We start from the raw sequence: 23,140 nt of genomic DNA on the forward strand, positions 1-23,140 counted from the left end.
TTGCTATCCTAAAAGTGAGATTCTTCACACTTTAATCACATGGGGCACAAGTGTCTTTTGCTGAACGACATCCTCCATAGCTCAGAGCTGGAATGTGATGTGGGACAAGTATCTTACTTGCCTCGTGCTACATGAGGAGGATGGGCTGTTCACCTCAGTTGCATTAACCTGTTTGGGAGTTGCTGCATCTTCTCTGAGCACAGCTGCACAGCCCTTTCACCCCTCTCTTCTTACTGGAGCATAGACAAACTTTGTCAAGATGGGGTAGAGGGTATCTCACCTTCTCCAGATGTATCAGATTATCTACATAAAAGTCTTTTCAAGAGTTTTTGACTTTGTGCTTACACATCCTGCTGATAGACTTAAGTGTTTTGTGCTCAGCAGCTACATGAAAAGCAATTGCACTTGGCCCAATATTGTTAAATTGAATTACGATTTCTGCATGTTACTTTGTGCCTGAGGTTAAAATAATTCCATTTGTGATACTAATGGCTGTGAGTCCTGCTCATGGATTAATCCCAAATCACCCTGGAATGAGGGCATACATGCAGGGACTACAGCTATGTTTCAGAAGAGGGACTGCACATATTAGGATGTAGGATTATTAATAAATCAGAAGTAATAGCAGGATTTTCCCCATTTCAGTGCTCCACATGGATGTGATTGATTCTGGAGAGTGAAGACTGTGCAAGGTTCAAAACCAAGCAAAAAGAATCACATACTTACCTACTTTTTGACCCAGTTTCAGCAGTGAACACTACCATGTGCTTTTACCTGCTGAACATACCTTGAGTACAGCTCATGCTGACAGGGCAGTTCTGGACAGTGCATTGTTTAAATGTGAAGTTGCACATGGTTGAATTATGTCCCTTTGACTCAGTTACCTCCTTACCCTTCTCTTTCTGAGTCATTCCTGCCCTGTTTCATGAGGGAGCCTTTATAGGGTTGTGCTTCATGTGTAGATGCAATTACATCTGTGCTTTTTTTCTGATCTTTGGAGAAGTTATAGTGGTGGGCAAAATATTGATATTCACCAGAGAGACAGTGTTTCCATTTCTGTTGACACTGTGTACCAGCATGACATTTATTTATTTGCTTTCTTCCTTTTTCCCTGTGCCTTCTTTGCCATCTAGATTGGGTTCCAGATCAGGACTCGGGTGCAGGAGCTTGGCCATGGGTGTATATTTCTTGTACAAAAAGCTGGAGCTCTCCAGATATGCCCTACAGACAGCTACACCAAAAGGGAGTTGATAGAATGTGCTCGTGCTGTCACAGAAAAGGTGAGCTGGCTTTCCTTGTTACCCCCTGGTGTTTGTCTACCCAGCTCCCACTGGGAGTAAACCAGTCAAACTGGATTCAGGAAAGTGTTTCTTTTAGCTTTGCACTGTAGTACAACAGTGTCTGAATTACCCAAAGGTCTTGCTTCTCTTTCAAGCATTCAGTGTTCCTGTGCTGGATTAGCCCATGATAGTCCTTCCTCAGGCCTTGCAATAAAACTTCAATCTCCTATCAGAGGGAGATTGGTCCAAACAATCTCCTAAGATGTGAGATGGCTCTTGTGCCTTATGGGGCACTCCCAGGTCACAGTTACTGTGAGGTTGGTCAGTGACATGTGGTTTCATGCAGCAATGTCCTCCCCTTTTAGGACAGAAGTAACTGCCTCGAACTGCATCTTCAAACTCTGGGGCTTCTTGTTCCTTGGAAACATCCCCTTCAAATAAATGTCCCGGGTAGTTTTGTTGAACCCTTTTGATGGCATCTCTCTCCTTTTATTGGACATGAACATTGAGAGTTGGTGCCAGGAGTTTTCACATCTCACCAAACACCATTGGTTCAGCCTGTGTGAATGTGCTCTCAGCTGTACCAGTTTCATGATGGATCCCAGGAGCAGTGACAATTCCAAATTTAGACAGAGTTAGACAGTACCTAGTAATTAAAGTTAAAGCTGATAAAGAGAGTAGTAATGATTCACAGGACCAACTTTCTTTCAATTGTTTCTTTTTGCTCTTCTAGGTCTCCTTGGTTTTATCTGCCCTCCAAGCAGGGAACAAAGGCACACAAGCCTGTATCACTGCAGCCAGTGCTGTGTCTGGGATAATTGCAGATCTGGACACCACTATCATGTTTGCTACTGCTGGAACCCTTAATGCTGAGAACAATGAATCATTTGCAGATCACAGGTCAGTGTTGCTGGAAAAGATGGAAGAGTGCGTGCCCAGGGGAACAGTGGAACTGGCAGAAGAGACTGGGACATGGAGATAAATTTTTACCTTTTTGGATTCCTGTGAATGAAACTGAATGAGGCAGGGGAGTGAGAGGAGGAATAGGAAACCTGGAATGTGACTTGTTTGTGAACTACATACTCAAAATTATTTCTTCTTTTACCTAAATGTTGCTTTGGCTTTGTTGTCCTGACATGTCAAAACACGGATATGGGTGGGAGGGGGTGGGGAACCCTGACCAGGACACACTCTCTGTTCATGCTGCCATTCTTCCTTCTACCTCCCTCACCTGTGACTACTTCAGTTTTTCTTACAATATGCTCATTATTATGGATGTTCATCAGCTGGTACTTCTCTCACAGCATGGCCAGATTTTATTTTAGTATTCAAATACAATGATCTCCCATGCTACTGCCCAATCTCTTTCTTTTCAAGATGGGCTCATTTTATTACACTGCCCTGCATTTGCCCCAAATGCTCTGCTGCTGTTTTCATAGTTGCTTTTGGGTTTGTTTTCTTTTAACTTACACCTTTGACCTGTGTTGTGTTATGTTATGAAGGGACATTGGTATGATGATTTAGATCAGCTCTTTCATGTTAGTCACCATAACTCTGGAAAACTCATTTTTTCCCCTCTTCTCATTTTCCACTGCCTCTCTGCTTCCTCTTCTTTTGCTACAGGGAAAATATCCTGAAAACAGCAAAAGCTTTAGTTGAAGACACAAAATTGTTGGTTTCTGGTGCTGCCTCAAGTCAGGATAAACTGGCCCAAGCAGCTCAGTCATCAGCTAACACCATCACACAACTTGCTGAGGTAGTAAAATTGGGAGCAGCGAGCTTGGGATCTGATGATCCTGAAACACAGGTGAGAAGTTTTAAGATTTTCTGATACTCTTACAGAGAACAGTTTTCATTTGGTAGAACTTTGTGTGATTTAATGCTTTTAGGAAACACAATATGGTTCATCTCCTCTGGAAGTTTTCTGGGTTTACTCAGATATCACTTGTTTAGAATACAGTCAAAAGGCTCAAGCATTGATTGGAACGAGTCAGGCCTTTGTGTAATCCTTCTGCTTTTATTTCACTGCTGTGTTCCAGCTGGGATGCTTCTGGCAAGTATTGGCTCATTTTTACTGACCTGTCATTGGAACTCTGGCTCATCCCAGTTTTGTTCTGAAGAGCTTGCAGGGCTTTAAAGCTGCTTTATCCAGCTTATGTCTGGACTGTGCTGTGTATTATTTGTGTAGGCTGACAAACTCTTGCCATTCTCCAGCTATATGTGTCTTGTTTTTCAATTAACTCTACAACTTTTTTATGTGGATAATCCCTAATATTTCTTCAGTTTCTTGTTTGGATCTCAGTAAAATGGAGGCAGGCAAGCAAATTGCAGATGTTTGAAAAAGACACAGATTTCTTTTAGCTGTGGTCTAAAAATCACACCTTCATGCTTTATTGCCTGAGCCTTATGGCTGTTTCTCATTCCTTAGGTTGTTCTGATCAATGCTATCAAGGATGTTGCAAAAGCCCTTTCTGATCTCATTAGTGCCACCAAAGGAGCTGCCAGCAAACCAGCAGATGATCCATCCATGTACCAGCTGAAAGGTGCTGCCAAGGTAAAACCTTAGTGTTAATTTTATTTGCAAGTGTCTGTGCAATCACATTTGATAAACATGTGGAATTTTGATGTCAGCATTTTCTAATTGCCTGAAAACACCTTTATTTGTTTAATTATCATGGTATCATGGCCAACACAAGAGTTGGTATTTAGTCCTGTAACAAGTAGAATTCATGAAATCTCTTAGGTCCTATTAGAATTGACAATGCTTCCCAGCTTGCCTTGCCTCATACCCTGAACACAGGAGGAAGGATTCACATGTTATTTTTTTGCTTTGCTTCTCCTCTTCAGGTGATGGTAACAAATGTCACATCCCTCTTGAAGACTGTTAAAGCAGTAGAAGATGAAGCCACTCGAGGGACAAGAGCCCTTGAGGCCACAATTGAGTACATCAAACAGGAGCTCACGGTACAGAACTGAATTGTTGTAGTGGTTTTTGCAAGTGTGTCCTTACACAAAGCTGGGAGCAATTGCTTGTTTTATCATTAGACTTTCAGCTTTCAGTACAGATATTGTTTTCTGATCTGATGCTGTTCACTTTTTTTTTCATCCTGGCTTTGGTAGTGTCTCCTCAACATCACTCTCATCTGTGTCTGCAGTTCAAACTTGTTTCTATTTTTCCCTTATTATGGAATGATTGCACCTGTGATACATGGCCTGCTGTGAATATCCTGTGTAAGCAGGAATTAATGGCAGTGTGGAATTCTCTCTCAAATGAAGTGTTATACCATGACAATTGTTTTCCTTCCTCTTAAGACATAAAGTATATTTAGGGTTTTTTCTTTGCTAGCATAATCATGAATGACATAAATTAATACCTGCATGATTGTGAAGAAGCCTGATTTTTTCCTTCCTCTAGTTACAGTCCATTTTTGTTTTAAAAAGCCCTGTAGATACAGTCTTCAGCAGGAAATGCTTTGTTATATAGGCAGTGGATTAGCAATTCTTACACCATAACTGCACTGTGGCACCATTTTGTCTTGTCAAATGCTCTCCATCAAACATCCACTTTTTACTGTGTGAGCAAAGCTGTTGTAATGAGGAAATTTATTTTAAAATATTTTCTTTTTAAATATCTGTTTATAGTCATTGGGAATTCATATGGCAGTCATAAGACCTCCTGATGTGGTTCCTGATCAGGCATGTTCTGTACATTATCTCACCAGTTACTGTTGTGTATCCTCATGAAGGCCTGGCTGTTACATCCCATCCTGTAACTCTGAGCTAAACCCTGCTCAGATCTGTCACTGGGTTATCACATCATTCTCAGTTTGGTTGGTACCTGTTTGAAGTGTTCCTCTTGCTTTTGTCAGCATTGCTGAGGGCTGAACCTCTGCTTGTGGTGTTGTCATCTCATTCCTGGGGAGAACAGAGGGTGGCACACAGGTACTCAAGAAAATGTGTCAGGCTTGATCTGGAATTCCAGGGGCTGACTCTGAGCAACACTGAGGGATGTCTTTGCATGTACAACTAGAATTCATTTTTTAACATTGCTTCTGTTTCTGGAGAGAAGAAGTGAAAAACTGATTTACCAGGAGCACAGGATAGACCAGGCTCACTGTGTCCAGACATTTGCAATCTGAAACCACCGGCCTGCTTAGGTTGCACTGTGTGTGGTCAAGAAATCTCCTGATTAATTGTGCACTCCAAATTGCCCCTGCACAGTAAAATAATGGCAGGCAAATAAAGGGTGTACATTAAAAGAAAGGCAAGCAAATACAGACTAAAGCTTGGGAGAAGAAAACATGTGATCAAATTAAGGTTGTGCAGCTCTTGTTACCTACACCTTCCCACAGTTCCAGTATTCCATAATTTGTGTATTGTCAGGTAATTTGAACTATTTTCACATTATTCACCCTGCAAAATTCTATCTTCAGGTTTCTAAGGGAGACTAAATATAGCCTCAGAGACAACGCTCCACCTCTGCTTTTTTAAGACACATTTGAATATTTTAGTGGTGATGTTCTCAGTCTCCACTGCTCTGTGCTATCAACAAGCACTGGGTAGGGTCCAGCCTCTGCAGGGGAAGGATCTCCTTATGTCATCAGACCAGGCTAAACAGCAGTCAGGATGAGAAAAGAATATAATGAAAGGAGCAGAAAGAATATAATGAAAGGAATTACTGTTCCTTTCATAATATTACTGTGCCTTTCATTTTCACCTGGTAAGGCTCTGAACAGCTGCCTGTAACTGTTTTGTGGGTAGTTAAATGCAGATGAGATTAAAGGGTTAACCTTTTTTATTGTCTCCTTCCCTCAGCTTATTGTTCCTCCGTGGTGTCTGTAGGTGAGCAGGCTTATCAGATCCAGGCCCATGACAAGCAGCAATGATATCCAAGTTCTCCAAATATGTTTCTCATTTCCTGCTGTTCAAAGGCTGCTTCCTTTTGCTGTCTCTCTCGTGGTTGTTCTGCTCTGACTTGGCTATCAGTCTTTCCCTCTGCTTTCACTTTTAGGTGTTTCAGTCCAGTGAGGTTCCAGAGAAGACATCATCACCTGAGGAATCCATCCGGATGACGAAAGGCATCACCATGGCAACTGCCAAAGCTGTGGCAGCTGGGAACTCGTGCAGGCAGGAGGATGTGATTGCCACAGCAAACCTGAGCCGCAAGGCAGTGTCTGACATGCTGACAGCCTGTAAGGTAAACATTCCCTTCCTTGCTGACACTGCTCTTCTTGTGTTTGTGCCTCTAAATCCATAGAACGTTGTGTATTTTGTTCAGTTTTCTGCTTTTCGTATGAGAAAGTTAAGGTAATTTTAAGGAAAGCTCTTTCAGGAAGGGTTTTTTGTGAATTTTTTGAAATTTCCTGGTTTCCAGTCAGGAGACAAACAATTTGTGCAAGTAGTAGAATATACAAATATTCCTGTGGTCACAAATATAATTTCAGTGTTCCTAGAAAAGTGAAAGGATTGGTGAAAGAAATCACTCTGATCTGTCTTTAATTCTTTTCCCCCTGACTAAGTCTGTGGGTTTGCTCAATTTCTTTTGTTCTTTTCAAAAATGTGTGCAATTTTTATTGCAAATTTTTATAAAAATAGCTGTAGCTCTATTTTCTACACTGTATGCTACATAAATGACTCTTAAGCCATTTGGCCTTGTTCTGATGATAAAATTTCTAGGCATAAATGATTAAAAAATGGGATTATGAAGATCTCATTCTATTTGATTTTCAGTAGTGATTGTAGTAGCAAACTGCCTTTGCCTGTAAATCACAGTTATTTACTTTTGCCTTTCCATTTATGGAAGGTGACAGTGAAATAATGGTGCTCTGTGTGGTGTCTGATTTTCAGTATCTGGTCAAATCCTAACTGCCTACATCAGTCCCAGAGTGATTTTTAGCCTAATACTGCCCAAACAGAAGGGTTATTTTGTTTTAAATATGATCCTCTTTCAAAAGTGCAAGTTCTGCTTTAGAACTGCCTTTATACAAAACCATTGAATGAAACTTTTTATATTGACTTAGCTTTGTAGCAGGTTTTTTAGTGTCTAACCACTTTGCATGCTTCAGATTTTGATTTATCTTTCCAAACAGGCAGCAAATTCTCAGGAACAGAATCCTCTGGTTTTAGTAATGTTATAAAACACTTCCATGCATGCACAGCCCACTACATTTTAAAGGACCTACCCTTTGGACTAAAGCTAGTTTTTCTTTCTCTGACTCTATGGATTGACAAATACTAGAAAAACTAGGTTTTTGCTTTACTAAAAAGGAATTCTGAGTCTTCAAATACTCAACACGTTTGAATTGAACCCGGAACCAAAATTTCTTTTGAATATCTATTTATGAACATTAATTTTTAAATGTTTTTATGTCTACATTTGCTCCCAGTTAATTTAATGATTTTGAATGGTTTGTGCACTGTAAGTGGCTGACAGTATGAAGCTTCCTGTAAATGGAACAGTGGAGGTCTGGGATGCTGGAAAAGCCTTTGTGATCTCCCAGGGAATTGCTTTCACAAAGAAAGGATCCTACAGAAGGAAAAGGGCTGGGAATTATTTTACTTGCTGTAATTACACAGTGCCAAGGCCTGAGATCTAGTCTACTTTCTTAACACCAAGACCATTTATTGGACAAACAAGAATAAAAGTCTCCAAGAATACTAATTTTTGTGCATTATCTAAAATGTATGAGAAAATAGCTGTATCATTTAACAAAGATTTTAAATGCAGATTTTTAACCAGACTTGATTTAGAAAACTTCGTTTCTATGAATTTTGCTCAGAGTCTTAGAAATCTTATGCCATTAATTCTACAAATTGATTACTGGATGTGGCATTTTCATGATAAGCCACATTCCTTGAATTTTAGGGATAGGAACCAGCACTCTTAGCCCTACTACGCTGTAAAAGCTGTGTGATGCAACGGGACTTGGGTTTTGTGGTATTTGACAAACACTGGAGGGGTTTTATAGTGATATTAAGGTACTTTGTAGAAATAGCACTGATAGGTTATCAGATTTTATGTTCTTTGGGCCAAGACAAAAGTGCATGTATATGATCTGTGGTAGAATTGTACAGAACATAGCTCTGACCTCCCCAGTGTCAGGAATTTGAATGTAAGCTCTATTTAATTGCCTCTTGCCTAAGGCAAGTAGTAGAAGGAGTCAGGATTAACAGTTATGTAGATGCCTGTGCTATAGATGAATTTACAGTGCTCATTACTAATTCAGTTGTTATGAGGAGATGCCATTTCAAAACACAATAAGGATGCTTATTGTGGGATGTACTGAGACAACTCTCATTAAAGTCAGTGGAAATGCTGTAATTACATTTTTTGAATGTTAGAGCAGGCCCTAAGCTAACAATTTCTGTTTTTTTATTATGTGTTTGTATAAAATAATGCCATAATTAACCTGTGCACAGTATCACTGTATGGAGTGGTTGCTGTTGGAGAGGAAGCAGATATGAAAGGCCTATCAAACCCATAGGAAGCAATGGAAGTGAGCAATCACTGAGCTCATTCCAGAGGCAGTGGATGGAGGGAAACAACTTCTCACCTTTTCTCAGCACTGGAGGCAGCTGAGCAGAGCCAGGCTGGAGCACAGGCCCTGGGAGCAGACACAGCCCAGCTGGGGCTCAGCCAGGGAAAAATGGCTCAGGGGGAGCTCCCTCACACACCTCCCTCCCTGAGGCACCAGGGCTGCTGGTGGGCTGGGAGTTGGACCACAGGCAGGTAGTGCTGGCGTGTGGAGAGAAAAGGAGGGCTGATGGTGAAGGAAGCTTCAGCATGAGGAAACAAGTGTGTGTTCTGCTTCTTCAGACACTTTTCAGTTTTCAGCCCTTCTGCCCAGGGCCGGTGGGGAGAACATTTCTGTTGCAAGTCCCAACTGGTATAGTGAGATGTGTGTTTGGATGTTTTTGGATTATGAAAATGATTTCCTAAAATTATTTCTGTCACCTCTTTAGCCTGCTGTGAAGTACACAAAATTTATACTGAACCTTAAAAATACTCCCAAAATATTCTGATACCAGTCTTGGCTATGTATGCAAAACATAGAAGGAATTTCCCTCCTATTTCCCTCCTACAGATGCTTCCTCTAATTCCCTGTGTTACAGTAATATTTAAATGCAGAAGAGACATTTTAGGATTCTTTACAATGCATGCATAAGAAACACTTAGAGGCCCTTTGCCCTGTTTGAAAATTCCAAAACTGTTCTGAACTTTGTGGGCTTTGGCAGCTCGTTTGAAGCATGCTGAGGATGAGGAAATTCAGTACTGTTAGTGGTCAGATACTGGAATCATTTACCCAGTGAGGTGGTGGAGTCATCATCCCTTGAAGAATTCAAAAAAAGACTGGATGTGGCACTTGCTGCCATGATCTAGTTGAACAGTTAGAACGTCGGCTGGACTTGATGATCTTATAGGTCTCTTCCAGTCTTGAACTTCTGTGATTCTGTGATTCTGTGATCTCCATCCCCTCGGCCAGGGTGTGGGGATGAGGAGGGGAGGTGGCTCCTGCGGTTTCCGTGCTCTGCTCATCCCCAGCTCCCCTGCAGAGGGAGCCCAGAGACCAGCGCCGCCCTGCTCGGCATGCTGCGGGTTTGCAGAATAAGTGAGCTGTGAGATAATCCCCGTCCCAGCGGGAGATAAGAGAAGCAGGAATGGAAGGAGCTGTTCTGTGAGAGGAAATGCTGTGTGTTTTGGGAACTTCCCCTTGGCAACAAGTGGTACTTCTGCTCAATAAAAAAGTTCCCTAGAAGTTTATTGGAGAAAGCACAAGGCTTGAAGAGGCTGCAGGTTTCACTTTTCATTGAAAATAAAATGGTTGAATTAGTCGGGCTTATGTCAGGTGCCAGACGTGACACTCAGTGGAAATCCTTACAAAGACCTGACTCTGCTGCAGCTTCTTTCTGTATTTTAGCAGATGGTTCCAGCCCTGCTGTTGCTGTGTTAAATCTCTGTCAAGCTAACAGCATTAATGAGCCCTTGCAGAACTGCAGCTCTGCTGCTTTTCCAGCACCGTTTGCTTACAACAGAAATGGCTGGCCCTTGAGCTCAAATGTCATTTGCACAGTGCAAAAAAAAATCTCCTCCCTTCTCTTTCCCCCATCTCTGTGCTGTGCTGATCTTCTCTTGTGTGATCCTTTTGGATGCTGATGTTGTTTTGCCTCCTCAGCAAGCATCCTACCACCCAGATGTGAGTGAAGAAGTTCGGGAGAGAGCCCTGCGCTTCGGAACAGAATGTACCCTGGGATACCTGGAGCTCCTGGAGCACGTTCTCCTGGTGAGGACTCATCTGCATGCACACACTGGATTGCTTCCAAAGAGAGTTATCTCCCTGCCCTCTTTCTACAGTGACTGCTAGTGACACATTTTTGTCAGTTTGTCACAAGGTTATGCAGTTTTGTTGCCATAGAAAGCTAAAGGAAACTCTATATTTCAGCTCTGTGAGACAGGAGGAATACTGGAGTACCTAAATGGAGCTGCATTCTGGATCAGATTGGAGGCAATCTGGATCTGAACCTAAAAAAGGTTGTGACAAAGGAAGTAAACTAAGACATTTCAGCATTCTTTTAAGCCCACAGTAAACACCAGACATGTTAGGCACAGGGCTGTGCCCCAGACTGAAGAGGTTACACAATCTTCATTAAGGCACTGTTACATCAGTGTTACTGTTACTCTCACAGCCACACCTACTCCAAGCCATCCCAAAATCCCCAGCCAGCACTGCCTCACAAAGAACCCTCCAACACATCAGACATGGCACCCCCAAAGCTCTGCATAAAACTTCTACACTCAAATGCAAACTCATGAACCCTGCTGTCAGTGGGCTTTGCTTGACCATACATAATTATCCCATAATATATTAGTTATCCCATGATATATTAGTTACCCCATAATACTTGTTCTTCTGATGCTATTACTTTTGTAGGAAGCAATAAAATGTGTTTGAACTAATGTTTATGAGAAGACTTAAATCAGCAATCAGCTTCATGGATGACCAGCAGTTTCTTTTAGGTGGCTCTCAGCTGACATATTAAAGTCTGTGAAACTGAAATTTGCAGCCATAACTGCACATTAGCAAACCCAAATCAGTTTTTTCTGCTGAGAACAGAGCATGTGTAATTATTTGCATCAACTTGCTGAAATTTATATATAAAGTAAAAGTCCAGTCACAGTTGTGCTTGTCACTAGCAGTTAAAATAGTTTTAAAAGAATTGGAACTTGCTAGTGGAATTTTTAGAGCTGTATTGCAGTAAGTGATTTAGCATTAGATGTCTGATCCATTTTTAGTTTAGAGGACTGTGGGGAATTTTTCAGATTTGACCCCTAGAAGGCCAGCACTATGTGTTTCAAACTGAGTGCCAGAACAGACCAAACACTTTTGCTCATTTTATTTCTGTCTCTCTGCAAAGTCAAGAGGCTTAAGGTAAGAAAGGCATGTTCCATTTTATTGAAGTAACAGGCCTTTTCTACCTTAAGCCTTTTAACCCTGAAGCCACAAGCAAGTTCTGCCCCCTCATACCCACCCTGTCCCTACCCCAGTGTTGGCTGCCTCTGGTGGTTTAGAACCCCTAGGTCTGCAATCTCATTAATTTATAACCTCCAGAAATGCAGATCATGTGGGATGAGGAATCTCCAATTGGTCCATCTGGCACCCTGTGATACAGCTGTCAGTAAATTCAGTTATACCCTCAGTGCTCAGGCTAGGGATGCTTACAGGGCAGCCATCCTTCTTTGGAAATGATATTTGTTAGGTACAAGAGTTGTCAGATGCAATATCTAAAATTTCTCAAGCCAGTGTATTAATTGGGTAATGTTGCATTGGGCACGTGGCACAAAGTGACTTGTTTGCTCAAAGCACTATTGCATTAATCACCTAGCTGGGGGTAGGGCCAGGAACACGCTAATTCCAGCTGAATTCTGCACATCATAATAAAACTGGTAAGTATTAGTGAGAATCCAGAGTGACCTGACCTCCTGCAGATCCATGTGCTCCATCCTGGCCAGTGTTGGTCCATGCTGAGGTGAGGGAAGTCTGGAGCTGTGCAAGGCAGTGCCACTTTCCTGGTGTGCATCCAGCACTGTAGTGCAAGCCTCTGCTCCTAGTCCCTCCTGACAGTTACAGTTCTCTCACTGGGCTTCAGACAATTGCTATACAAAATAAATATTGCACTAGAGTGCCTTGGGAATCCTCCAGCATCCTGGAATCCTTAATAATGTGCATTCTCTTTCTCTAGATTCTGCAAAAAGCAACTCCAGAGCTAAAGCATCAGCTGGCCTCTTTCTCCAAGCGGGTTGCAGGTGCTGTCACAGAGCTTATCCAGTCAGCAGAAGCAATGAAGGGTGAGTTGGGAGCAGGCTCCCAGTGTGGTGTGCTCATTACTGCAGAAATCATGGTCTGATGTTCTGTGTCACAGACACTGCAGGCTCTCCTCAGTTATTTCCTGCTGTTATCAGTACCTGATCCTTGCAAATGAATCTGAACTATAAGCAATTTTCATATATGGGAATCCATTTTTTTTCTCCTGCTTCCCTCCTTATCTCTTAATAGAGTTACTCTTTTTCACAGAACAGTTATCTACATGATGCTATTTCCCTGCTCAAGTAGCTTTATTGAATTCTTGCTGCATCCTCATATATTTCAAAATTTCTGTTTTCATTTGCTATTAAGGCAAGCTGATATCAAACTTCTTCTATTCCCTAAGTGCTTTTTAAAGATATTTATATTATTCTCATCTTTGGACACATTTATTAATTTCTGGCTACTTTTGCATTTTAATTCATATTCACTAAAATAAAAAAACACTTCTTATTTCTTTTTCACTTGCTGCCTGTAGAGGATGTCTTTATTCTCTTTAGAAGCTTTTTTTGTGGGAAGTAAAATGTGTTTTAGCCATTCACAATTTTCTTTCCTCATTTTCATTTATAGGTACACAATAAAGCTGTCTCCTAACAAATTCAACATGTAAATGTTTTAACCTTTGTGAAATGCCTTTTTTTGAAGAGCAACTAGTACGTTTTACAAATTTGGGGTTGACTGCATTTATACTTGCTGCCTTTTTTTTTTACCCTGTTTATCTGCCAGTATTAGGATTTAATATAGAGCATTGTCATTCTGTACAGCATTTGAGCTGAGAAATGGGTTTTAGACCATGTCCTTGGAGGTTATGAACTTCTTCTGGCTGATTCATTGTTTCCCTCAATCCAGAATATGGATGCTTTCTGAATCTTGTAATTCAGAGAATGGTGTTCGGAAATCAAAAATAATAATGCACTGACAGCTTCAAAAAATCTGAAACCACTTCCAGCCAAGTATTCATTTTGTCGATCTACAAAAATTCTTTGAGAAAATAGAAATGCCAAAAAGTCAACCGCAAAAAAAAAAATTACCCTTCAGATGTAGTACAGAAACTGCTTTGGCCTTTTCTACATCACTGTTAGACACACACTGCCAGAAGTGTGCTTCCTTCAGGCAGTGCCAACTTCATCCCCAGGCACTGCCAGTGCACAGATGCCAGGGCAGAGCAGGGGGACTGCAGAGTGTGCTGGGGTGGCTGTGCTGGCTGCAGCCTGTTCTCTCTACCTCTGTGTCAGACTTCTCAATGTACCCATGGCTTGGTCAAGTTGGCAACCATCTGAGTAAGATCTCTGATAAACACAAGTTGAGTGACAGCTGGTTTTGTTCCCAGTATGGACAGCATCCCTTTTTGAAGCTTCTTTGCTTACACAATTATTAAATAAGTTACTGTCATGAAAAAATAATGCTACTAAATATTTCTTTCCCCTCTGCTTTACAGTTTTCTCTGTGACATAAACCACTGGCTTCATGGCATTATGGCACTAAAATTAGCTTCTTTGCTTACACAATTATTAAATAAGTTACTGTCATGAAAAAATAATGCTACTAAATATTTCTTCCCCCTCTGCTTTACAGTTTTCTCTGTGACATAAACCACTGGCTTCATGGTATTATGGCACTAAAATTAGCCTTCTGTGGTGTACATTCTGGACACTTGAGGTGTGATTGCAATTCCCCCTGTTTGAGTGGCAGCTCACAGTGACACTGAAGTTATTGTCTCCATCTCCATTAATTTCAGGGACAGAGTGGGTGGATCCAGAAGACCCAACAGTCATTGCAGAGACAGAGCTATTAGGGGCTGCAGCATCAATTGAGGCTGCAGCAAAGAAGTTAGAGCAGCTGAAACCAAGAGCCAAGCCCAAGGTGAGTGTCCATCCCCACTGTTTGTTTGAGGTTAACAAGGCAGAGGATGCACACTGCCCATAGTTTGGTGTGTATTTGCTACTGGCCACAATAATGGTGTAGAAAATCAAACCTTGCACGAATTTTAGTGCCATGAATTAAGTGTCACCTACTCTGGATGGCACTTACCCCTGAGGGCAGAGGGTAAAAAGGTGCTTTTCAGGGAGTGAGTCAAGCACCAGCCATAAGCAAGCAAAGGAAGAGGAGCCAAATGTTAGAAATGCTTGTAAGTTATGGCATCATTACTGTTGAATGTTTACTTTTCTGTTTCCAAACATTTTACTGCTGTGTAGTCATTCTTACTTGCTTTCTTTTGAAGCCCCTTTGTTGATATCTGAATTTGTGGGATGTAGCAGGAGAAAGCAGCAGTAACACAGTTGGGATTCAAGAGAATGCAAAGGACCTGCAGGATTTTCTAAGGCTAAAACCAGCATTTTCTGCCCTGCTTAGAGAGTAGCTGTTTCAGTATAGATACATTGTATGATCATTTCTATGTCATTTTCCTGAAGGAAATTAAATTCCAGTTCATTATGATATCAAGTAGTGTTGCATGTTGCCAAGGTCCTTTCAAATGTGTCTCTGAGGATATAATAAAATTAAGCCAACTGTTTTCACATGCAGTACAGAGGGAATATATGAAACTGGTGGGTCCCAGAGAATTGCTACCTTTTGCCTGGTGTTAACAGGCAGGTTTTAGTAGAAATTACTGTGCTGTATCTTTTTAAAATTAAAAACATATTTGGGTGTGTAATTGATGTCAGGAAAGGACTATGTGTCCATTTTTCCTCTTTATGCTGCTTTGTAGGTGCAAATCTGTTTTCAAAGTAAAGCTAATGAGAAATCTTTCTAAAAAGCAGAGCCTCAAGACCATTCATTCAGTGTTGGATGATTCCATTGGTGCAGGGTAGTATTTTGTTATTTAGGAGCATCAGATGAAATAGTTCTTGGAAGCTTCAGCCTTTGAGGACCTCTCAGCCCCCACTCCCTGTTCAGTGATAGGAATAAATTAGCTCATGAAAAAAAGAAAGCTCTTTGTCTGCATTTTTTAACAAGTACATCCATTTTGTTTATAAAGAAAAATGGTCCTTTCTAATGAGATTCCACAGGCTGAGTGTGAGGAGTGGAGAAGTCCTCCATCACCTTTTCTATGCAGTCACTGCACAATAGCACATGTGTGTTGCCTGGGAACCATGGAGCAGTTTCCTGCCAACATCTAAGCCCCTCCAGGGTCATTGTAATCTCCCAGTGAATTTCCCAGTTCTCACACCTGCTCATCATTTAACATGTTAATTTGAGTATCCAGTCTCCTTGTGACTTACTGGTTGGTTTGTCATTTTCTGAAACTAAAATTCATATCCAGCTGTTTGTTTGATTTGGGATTTCAGCAGCCTTTGCATCCTTTTCAGATGTTTAATCTCTTTCACAATAAGGATTATAATCCACATCAAAAGCTACAGGAAGATGGCAGAGTGGCTCAAACAGCACTTTTTCTGCTGCAGACTTGCAGATTGTATCCTCCCAGAGCAGGATTTCCTGTGGTGAGCAGCCTGTGTCTCCCTAAAGCCATCTTTGACAACACCCAGGGTGTTGAGTAGGAATGCTTAGACCAGGGAAGGGCTGCTTTGTCTTGTGCTCAGTCTGTGAAAGGCAGGAATAGGAGTTATTTTCTACAATGGAACAGACTAGCTAGACAAAATCCTGCTTTGGTTAGCAGCAATCATCATCAAGTGAACTTGCAGAGTCCTCAGTTGGTAATTTTAGAATGTCTACCTGCAGGAAATCCATCATCTTCATCATTACTGCTTGGTGGCTGATTCTCTGTTTTTTCTGAAGTTGTTTTATTAGTGCAGTGAATGGGAGTAATTTGATTTCAGCTTGAAATTTTGATCTTTGTGTTCCAGTTTGTCTTTTAGCTCTAAAAAAACCACAAATAGCTGAAGGTAGGGTTTCTTCTCATTTGTTTCACCATTTTATTTTTTTTTTTTACTTTTGGATTCATTTTCTTTTATTTCTTCTTTTCCTCGTTTCCTCTTCATATTTTTGCACCTATCATAACCCCCTGATGTCTTAAACTGACACAAATAGCATGAGACATCTTTATTTTCTGCTGCTGGGAATCATCTTATCCCAGAGGACAATTTCTAATGAGACACAGTGCTGGTAACTGCTGCCTGTGCTTTATTGCAGTGTTTATTTTGTTTGTTTAAATCCTGGCTGTTTGGCTGCAGGTGAATGTGCTCCCAACATGCTTAGTGCACTAGTCCACAGCCCCACTGACACTCTGTAAATATCTGTGTGTCTTCTGAGCTCAGAGGACTCTCCTGAGCAGTTGTTATTACTACTGTCTGTAACACAAAACCTGTTCAGTATTCTCCTTGCAGTGTTCAAAGTGAGAAATTATCTGAGAAGCACTGAGATCTTTATGGTCTATTAAGCAGGAGTTGGCTGTCATGTTTCCTTTAAGTACAATTATTTTTCCTGAATGTGGACTCTTATTTTTTCAGTTTTCCATTTGGAGAGTCAGTTGTATTGCAGTGCAGACACACATTCCTTCTGTTATGCAAACATGCTACTTCCTGTAAAATAACCCCCAAAACTAGTAATTTTCTGAAGAAGAAAACTATTTGGTCTAGCAAAATCTTCATGCTAATACTGGGCAAAACCCACTTTTAAGTAAAAAGGTATGGTAGATGGGGTACAAAGGAGAGAGCATTGCTGTCCCTCCCCTGTTCTGTCTGCTCTCCAAGCTTCTGTGCAGGCCTCTGCCTCCACACATGGGTGTCCTGTAGTCAGGAAGAGTTCCCTGCTGGCAGCTTTCAGCAGTTGGTCCTTTGTTTTTTTTAACCCAAGATGAATCAAACCTGGATGCCTTTTTCTGCAGGACTCTGTGTGATATGTTTGATATATTAGGTTGTTATTTAATCCAACTATATATCAAACATATTCCTACAGTGTCCTGCCCTGTCTCCGGGGGTTTTAACCTAGTAGAAGGAAATATGAAGGAGTGGAGTCACTCACAAGCAGGTTTAGAAGACTTCCTGTAGACTCCTAATCTAATCTGGTGTAAAATACATACATGGAGTGCTCCTTTATCAGTAGAGTTGCTCTTGGAGGGACTTATAAGTTGTGTAGGGCTCTTTGTGACAGTGAGCAGCAGCTGACTTTCACTGAGATTCTTATTGTGCTTTCCATGGCTCAGTGCAGTAACTTACTCATATTGGTTTGCTCATTATAAGGTAGAAAATTAGAGGTGCTTGAAAAGAAAGTGGTTTGTCTTTTGTAATTTTTGCTACTGTTTTGCAATGAGATTGGGGGCTCATTTGTTTTCCTATTAACTCTGACTTTATTTATGCTACCCCTAATAATGCAGATGCTGTAGAAAAATGGTTAAAATACAATACAAAACCATATCTTTTTAGTTTTCTTTTCAATAGCATAATCAACATTTCAATGGCATAATCAACATAATTTTAAGGATATTCCATGCTAAAGACTTTGTAGTGAGCCTAATGTTTGTCTGTTCTGGTGACTTAATTTTCCCATCTATTTATAGCTGTACATGGTTAATAACAGCATATTAGCTCAGGCTTGAGGAAAATGAGATGCTGATCTTCATGGGGGCCGCTGGAGGAAGGAGAAGCTTATCCCTTTTGTCCTAGATCTGGTTTTCTAAAGAAACCTGCTTTAAAATCTCACAATGTGATATTTTCTGCCATCATTGCTCTCAACTTTATTTATGAAGGCTGTGAACTGACATATTGTAGGGTACTGTTTATGAGTGTGAACTTAAGGCAGTCCAGGAGACACACTCTTTTAAGAATGAGAATGGTGAAATATTTCCTTTTCTTGTAGGGCATTTTGCTGGGCTCAGCCTTGTGCTGCTCCCTGTCCCTATTGCTGAGGAATGCTCTGGGAAGAGCTGTGGCAGTAACACAGCCACAGTGCTGGCTGAGCATTGTGCCTCCCCCACTGAGTATCCAGCCCTGGGATGTGGCACACCTGAGAATGGTGAAGGGAAAACCACAGAGAAGGACTAGAAAAGAAGGATTTCTTAGAAAAGATAAAAAGTCAACAGGCATTCAACAGTTTGAGTGCTGTGTAAGGCTGCTACAGAAATAAATTCTTCACAGAAGGGATCAACTGTCAAGAGGTTTTTTTTCCAGAAGTAAAAAAAGCTGTGAGATGTCAGAGCATGCAAGACTTGGAAATTTGAGAAATTTAACCTATGGCTTGATCTCCCAAGCCCTGGATTTCAGTATAATTGGAAAGAAAGTGATTGGGCAAACAGGAGAGAAAAAAATCTGTTACCAGATGAGACACTAAGGTTTAGCTGTTTGTTCTCCTGTTGAGCTTCACCTGCTGCCCCACAGTGGAAGTTAATCCAGCCATTGTACAATGGCACTCTTGATTTCTTGGCATTCTCTTTGAAAAGCAGCTAATTTTTGCTAAGGAATTGTGTGCAATATTTAGTCCACTCACTACCCTGAACTGAGATTAAACAACTGCTTTTGTTCAGCATCTTTTTGGTGGCTGTTTTTTCACAAATTGAATTCCATCTGAGCACATTCATAGCTGTCCAGCAGATCACACTATGGCCATGAGCATTTTATTAAATGTCAACAAAGACTGACACTTCCTTTGTAATAAATAAGCAGATATTGAAGTTCTCACTCATTTAAGTCTGAATTCCTGACAGTGCTGACATATAAACAGTAATGCATACAATGGATTTTATGTTAGAAATGAGAATTTAAAAACTTGATAGTAAGAAGTTTTGGACAAAAGTAGAAGTGCAATAACAGACTTTTCAAAGTGCAGTAACAGTCTCCTCAATTTACTGTCAGTCAGTGGTTTTTTTGTTGATATTTCTGTTTGTCTTTAGCCAAATCAAAGTCAATAATGCATCTGTTTTGATAAGGACAGTAATTCTGACAGACTGTACTGGATTCTATTTAATCACTCTGGCAATGTCATGATTGAAATAGGAGTTTTATTTATGAAATTTGAGGCCTGTAGAGGACCAATGTGATTGTACTTTGCTATAACAATGGTCATGATGTGGCATTGCAAGCACTGCCAAAATTGTGTGTGGAACATGACTTGCTCACTTTCCAAAGCAATTTCTTTTATTACAAAGACATATACTTTAGTTTATGGGAACAGCCCAATAGCAAGGCAAGACAAATAGTTTTCTGTGGATTAGGTGGCTTTTCTTAAAAAAAGAAAAACTTTAAAGTGCCAGACATCTTAATCTACACATCAGTTTTAATTTTCAGATGATTCAGTTTTTCTGGTGTCTGTGGATGCTATTGTTTCATCTCCTGGACTTTTAGTTATGTGACAGTTATGTGAAGTGCTGTAGGACTGAGTGCTGCTTGATGGGTCATTTTGTAATTACTTATCATTATCCTTTATTATTTTATAATTTACTATTTCATCAAACTGCAGTAACAGGAGAACTAAACCTGATTTAAATTTAGATGGGTGTGCTTAGACTTGCAAATGAGTGCCCAGTTTTTTAACTCATGGCCCTCCTGGCTGGTGTTTCTAAAGTTAGTTGTGTGGCACAAGAACATTGTGGTTGTAGTTAGAATAAACCTATTTATTCTATATATTCTATATAATATTTCAAAAGCCTTATCTCTCACAAAACAGGATGTCCTGATACTGTAGCCACTAGCCCTGCTTGTCATACAGCCTTGGATTCCAGTGGGCTTGTGATTGAGTCTCAAACAAAATACATTCTGTTGGAATATTTTATATAAAAAACAATCAGAATACAAGGCCCAGGCCTGGTTCTGTTTAAAATAACAATAACTGTTCATCTCTATCTATTTTGTTAACTGTTCAAAAGATAGTAAGCATGCTTAGATGGACAAATGTTTTCAATATTTGTTTAAATTATTTGAAAGTCAGGAAAGTTTTTATAGAACAATAAATTTACATTTTAAATAGTAAGAAACCTCATTAGGAGGTTTTGCAAATGCTTGTTCAAAGACATTATTGGATGACTGAAGTGCTCCAGACAGAGCTTTGGAACTTCAATGTCCAAGATCACTGAACTGCACAAAGCTGCTTTCTGTGCAGTGACAGCTCTTACCAAAAGCTGTTAAATCTGTGCTCTTGCTTGGTATCTACTTTACATTCCTTATTGCAGGTGAATGAGACAACACATATTTATCATTGTTCTTTTTCAATGCCTTAAGTCTTTAAGTATTTAGAAAATGCTTTCCCTAGTTTAGCAATCTTGGAAGCCACTATTACGGCATTACAGAGATAGTCTTGATAGGAAAGACAAGAATTTCTTTTCAGACCTGCACTTTTCTGAATGTAGTTTAGAGTAGCTCTAGTGGAGTTAATGCATTAGAAAGTTGATGGCTTTGTTTAAATATCTTGTGTGATGCTGTTTCAGTGTGAGCAGGCACAGGGGCAAGCTCTAATACTTTATGTTGACTCCCAGCTTTATCCACACAAAACTCCTGTGCAGAAAATGATGTTACAGATCTTACTGACTTTACTGACATGTTCCAGAATCTTCTTGTCTTTGTATATATCCTCAGTCTGGAAAGTATAATGCTGTCAGGTGAATGTGTAACGTTGTTTTTTCTTGGTTATAGCAAGCAGATGAGACTCTGGATTTTGAAGAACAGATCCTGGAAGCAGCTAAATCCATTGCAGCTGCTACCAGTGCCCTTGTGAAGTCAGCTTCAGCAGCCCAGAGGGAACTGGTGGCTCAGGGAAAGGTGGGTAAACAGGACATGTAGCAACAGTACTGGGGGAAAGCATCAAAAATGAATATAGTCTCCTAAAGGTTCTGTTAAACAGTAGGAAGGAGCTTTGGAATAACTAATGAAAATGTGAATTGTTCACTGCTCATCACAATACATGGCCCAGACCTGGTTCTGTTTAAAAAATCCCACAGTTACATTTATTTCAACCTCACAAGTGTAATCAAGTTCTTGACTCCTCAAATTATTCAGTCATGGGGAGTTTTGCTGTGGGGCTTTTTCACTTCATGAAGATCTGTGATTGAAGCTGGTAATGTACAGTCCCACACAACAGTTTGGGGATCCAAACCCAAATGTCTCCATGTCCAATATTGCTCTGGGCCAGAACAGCAGAAGGCCTCAGTAATTGTGCCCTCAGTGACTTGTGATTCAATGGGGACACAGGCCTGCATGTCAATTCAGGACATTTCAGTGGCTGTGCTTGTAGTTATTGCTGCAATCAATGGAAGGAGTGTTTACAGCACATGACATCCTTTTGGTGTGCTCAGAATTGAGATTTTTGTAAATCATTTCACATCCATCACTATTTTTCACAGTCAGTATACTCTGAAAGATAAAATCTAAACATCAACCAGGTATGTTGCCTGTGAGAACAATTATTATAGGATCATTGTTGTTGTATAGCTCTGGTTTCCATTTTCACCTTACTGTTAACTCAGAGCAGGCTCTGTCATGGATCCCACAATCAGGCTCTGCTGTCTCTTCAGCCTGGGCTCTGGAAAGCTTGTGCTTTTGTTTCTAACAGAACCAACAAGCACTTCATCTGTGGTCTGCTTAAACATATCTGTTCAGGGGATGATGAGGCAAGAAAAACTTGAAACCTAAATACTTTAGGGGTTTTTTTATAACTGATTTTTTTTTAAGTTGCATAAGTGTCATCACAGCCATGAGAGAACATATCTTCTGTTTATGTTGATGCTGTACTTAATGATTTGATCTAATTCCCTGGAATTCTCATTATGCTTGAATGCCTGTTTACATTTCTTTTAAAACACAAGTTTCTGGACCATGTTTACATTTCACATCTTGGAGCTTCTCTCCAAAAACCACCCAGACCCATGCAGCTGTGGGGATGTGGGTCTGGCAACCAACTACAGGGTTTAGCTTCATTGCTTTCATCCAATATGGGAAGAAAACTGTCTCCAAATTGTTGCTGGTACTGCTGATGCCATGAACACTTCAGTGGAAAAGCCATGCAGAGAAATGAGCTGCTCTCCTGAAGTGCCATTATTGGGCATGAAGGCACGTGGGGGCTTCCCTGTGAAGCTTTCTGATCTTCCGTACCTTCCCACAGTGCTCAGATCAGAAGAGATGAAAGAATAATGTAAATTCAAATGTATTATGGAGACAGAAGTAAGTTATTTTAAAGCCTGGGACTTAAGGAACTGCTGCTTCAGCTGTTGCTTCAGCTGTGGTTTCAACCACCATAGTCAGCTAATTACTGGTTATTCTGGTAATTGCTCCTGTGTGTTCCAAGAATGGGTCAGCTGAAGCAGTACAGTAAGCTGGACACTTCCTGAGCAGGCAGATGTGTGCTGGAAGCACAGTCACTGTGATAACTGACTTCAGTTGGATATTCTGCTCTTGAATGTGCTGGGCACAGTCACAGGTACAGGTGTTTGCTTTTTTCATGGATTACTGAGTGTCTGAGACAGAGCAATTGTATTTTCTGTTTTCTTGTAAGCATCTCTGAACTGTTTTTTCAGGTTGGAGCAATCCCTGCAAATGCAGCTGATGATGGACAGTGGTCTCAGGGACTTATTTCTGCTGTGAGTAACTACTTCTCTTGAGAAAACTGGCACATTCTCTG

At 40.6% G+C, this 23,140-nt stretch overlaps 1 protein-coding gene across 1 annotated transcript in view; it reads left to right on the forward strand.

Moving 5' to 3' along the window:
• The window catches only part of TLN2 (talin 2), a 146,484-nt gene that overhangs the window by 115,931 nt on the left and 7,413 nt on the right, over positions 1-23,140 (forward strand). The window contains exons 45-55 of the mRNA XM_058811020.1: positions 1,134-1,280; positions 2,014-2,180; positions 2,904-3,087; positions 3,709-3,834; positions 4,128-4,244; positions 6,292-6,477; positions 10,454-10,561; positions 12,519-12,624; positions 14,379-14,503; positions 21,160-21,285; positions 23,037-23,099. Of these exons, the coding sequence (XP_058667003.1) occupies positions 1,134-1,280; positions 2,014-2,180; positions 2,904-3,087; positions 3,709-3,834; positions 4,128-4,244; positions 6,292-6,477; positions 10,454-10,561; positions 12,519-12,624; positions 14,379-14,503; positions 21,160-21,285; positions 23,037-23,099 (1,455 nt within the window). The remainder of the gene's footprint in view (positions 1-1,133; positions 1,281-2,013; positions 2,181-2,903; positions 3,088-3,708; positions 3,835-4,127; positions 4,245-6,291; positions 6,478-10,453; positions 10,562-12,518; positions 12,625-14,378; positions 14,504-21,159; positions 21,286-23,036; positions 23,100-23,140) is intronic.

This window comes from Ammospiza caudacuta, chromosome 10 (genome assembly GCF_027887145.1).
Source record: "Ammospiza caudacuta isolate bAmmCau1 chromosome 10, bAmmCau1.pri, whole genome shotgun sequence".
NCBI lineage: Eukaryota > Metazoa > Chordata > Aves > Passeriformes > Passerellidae > Ammospiza > Ammospiza caudacuta.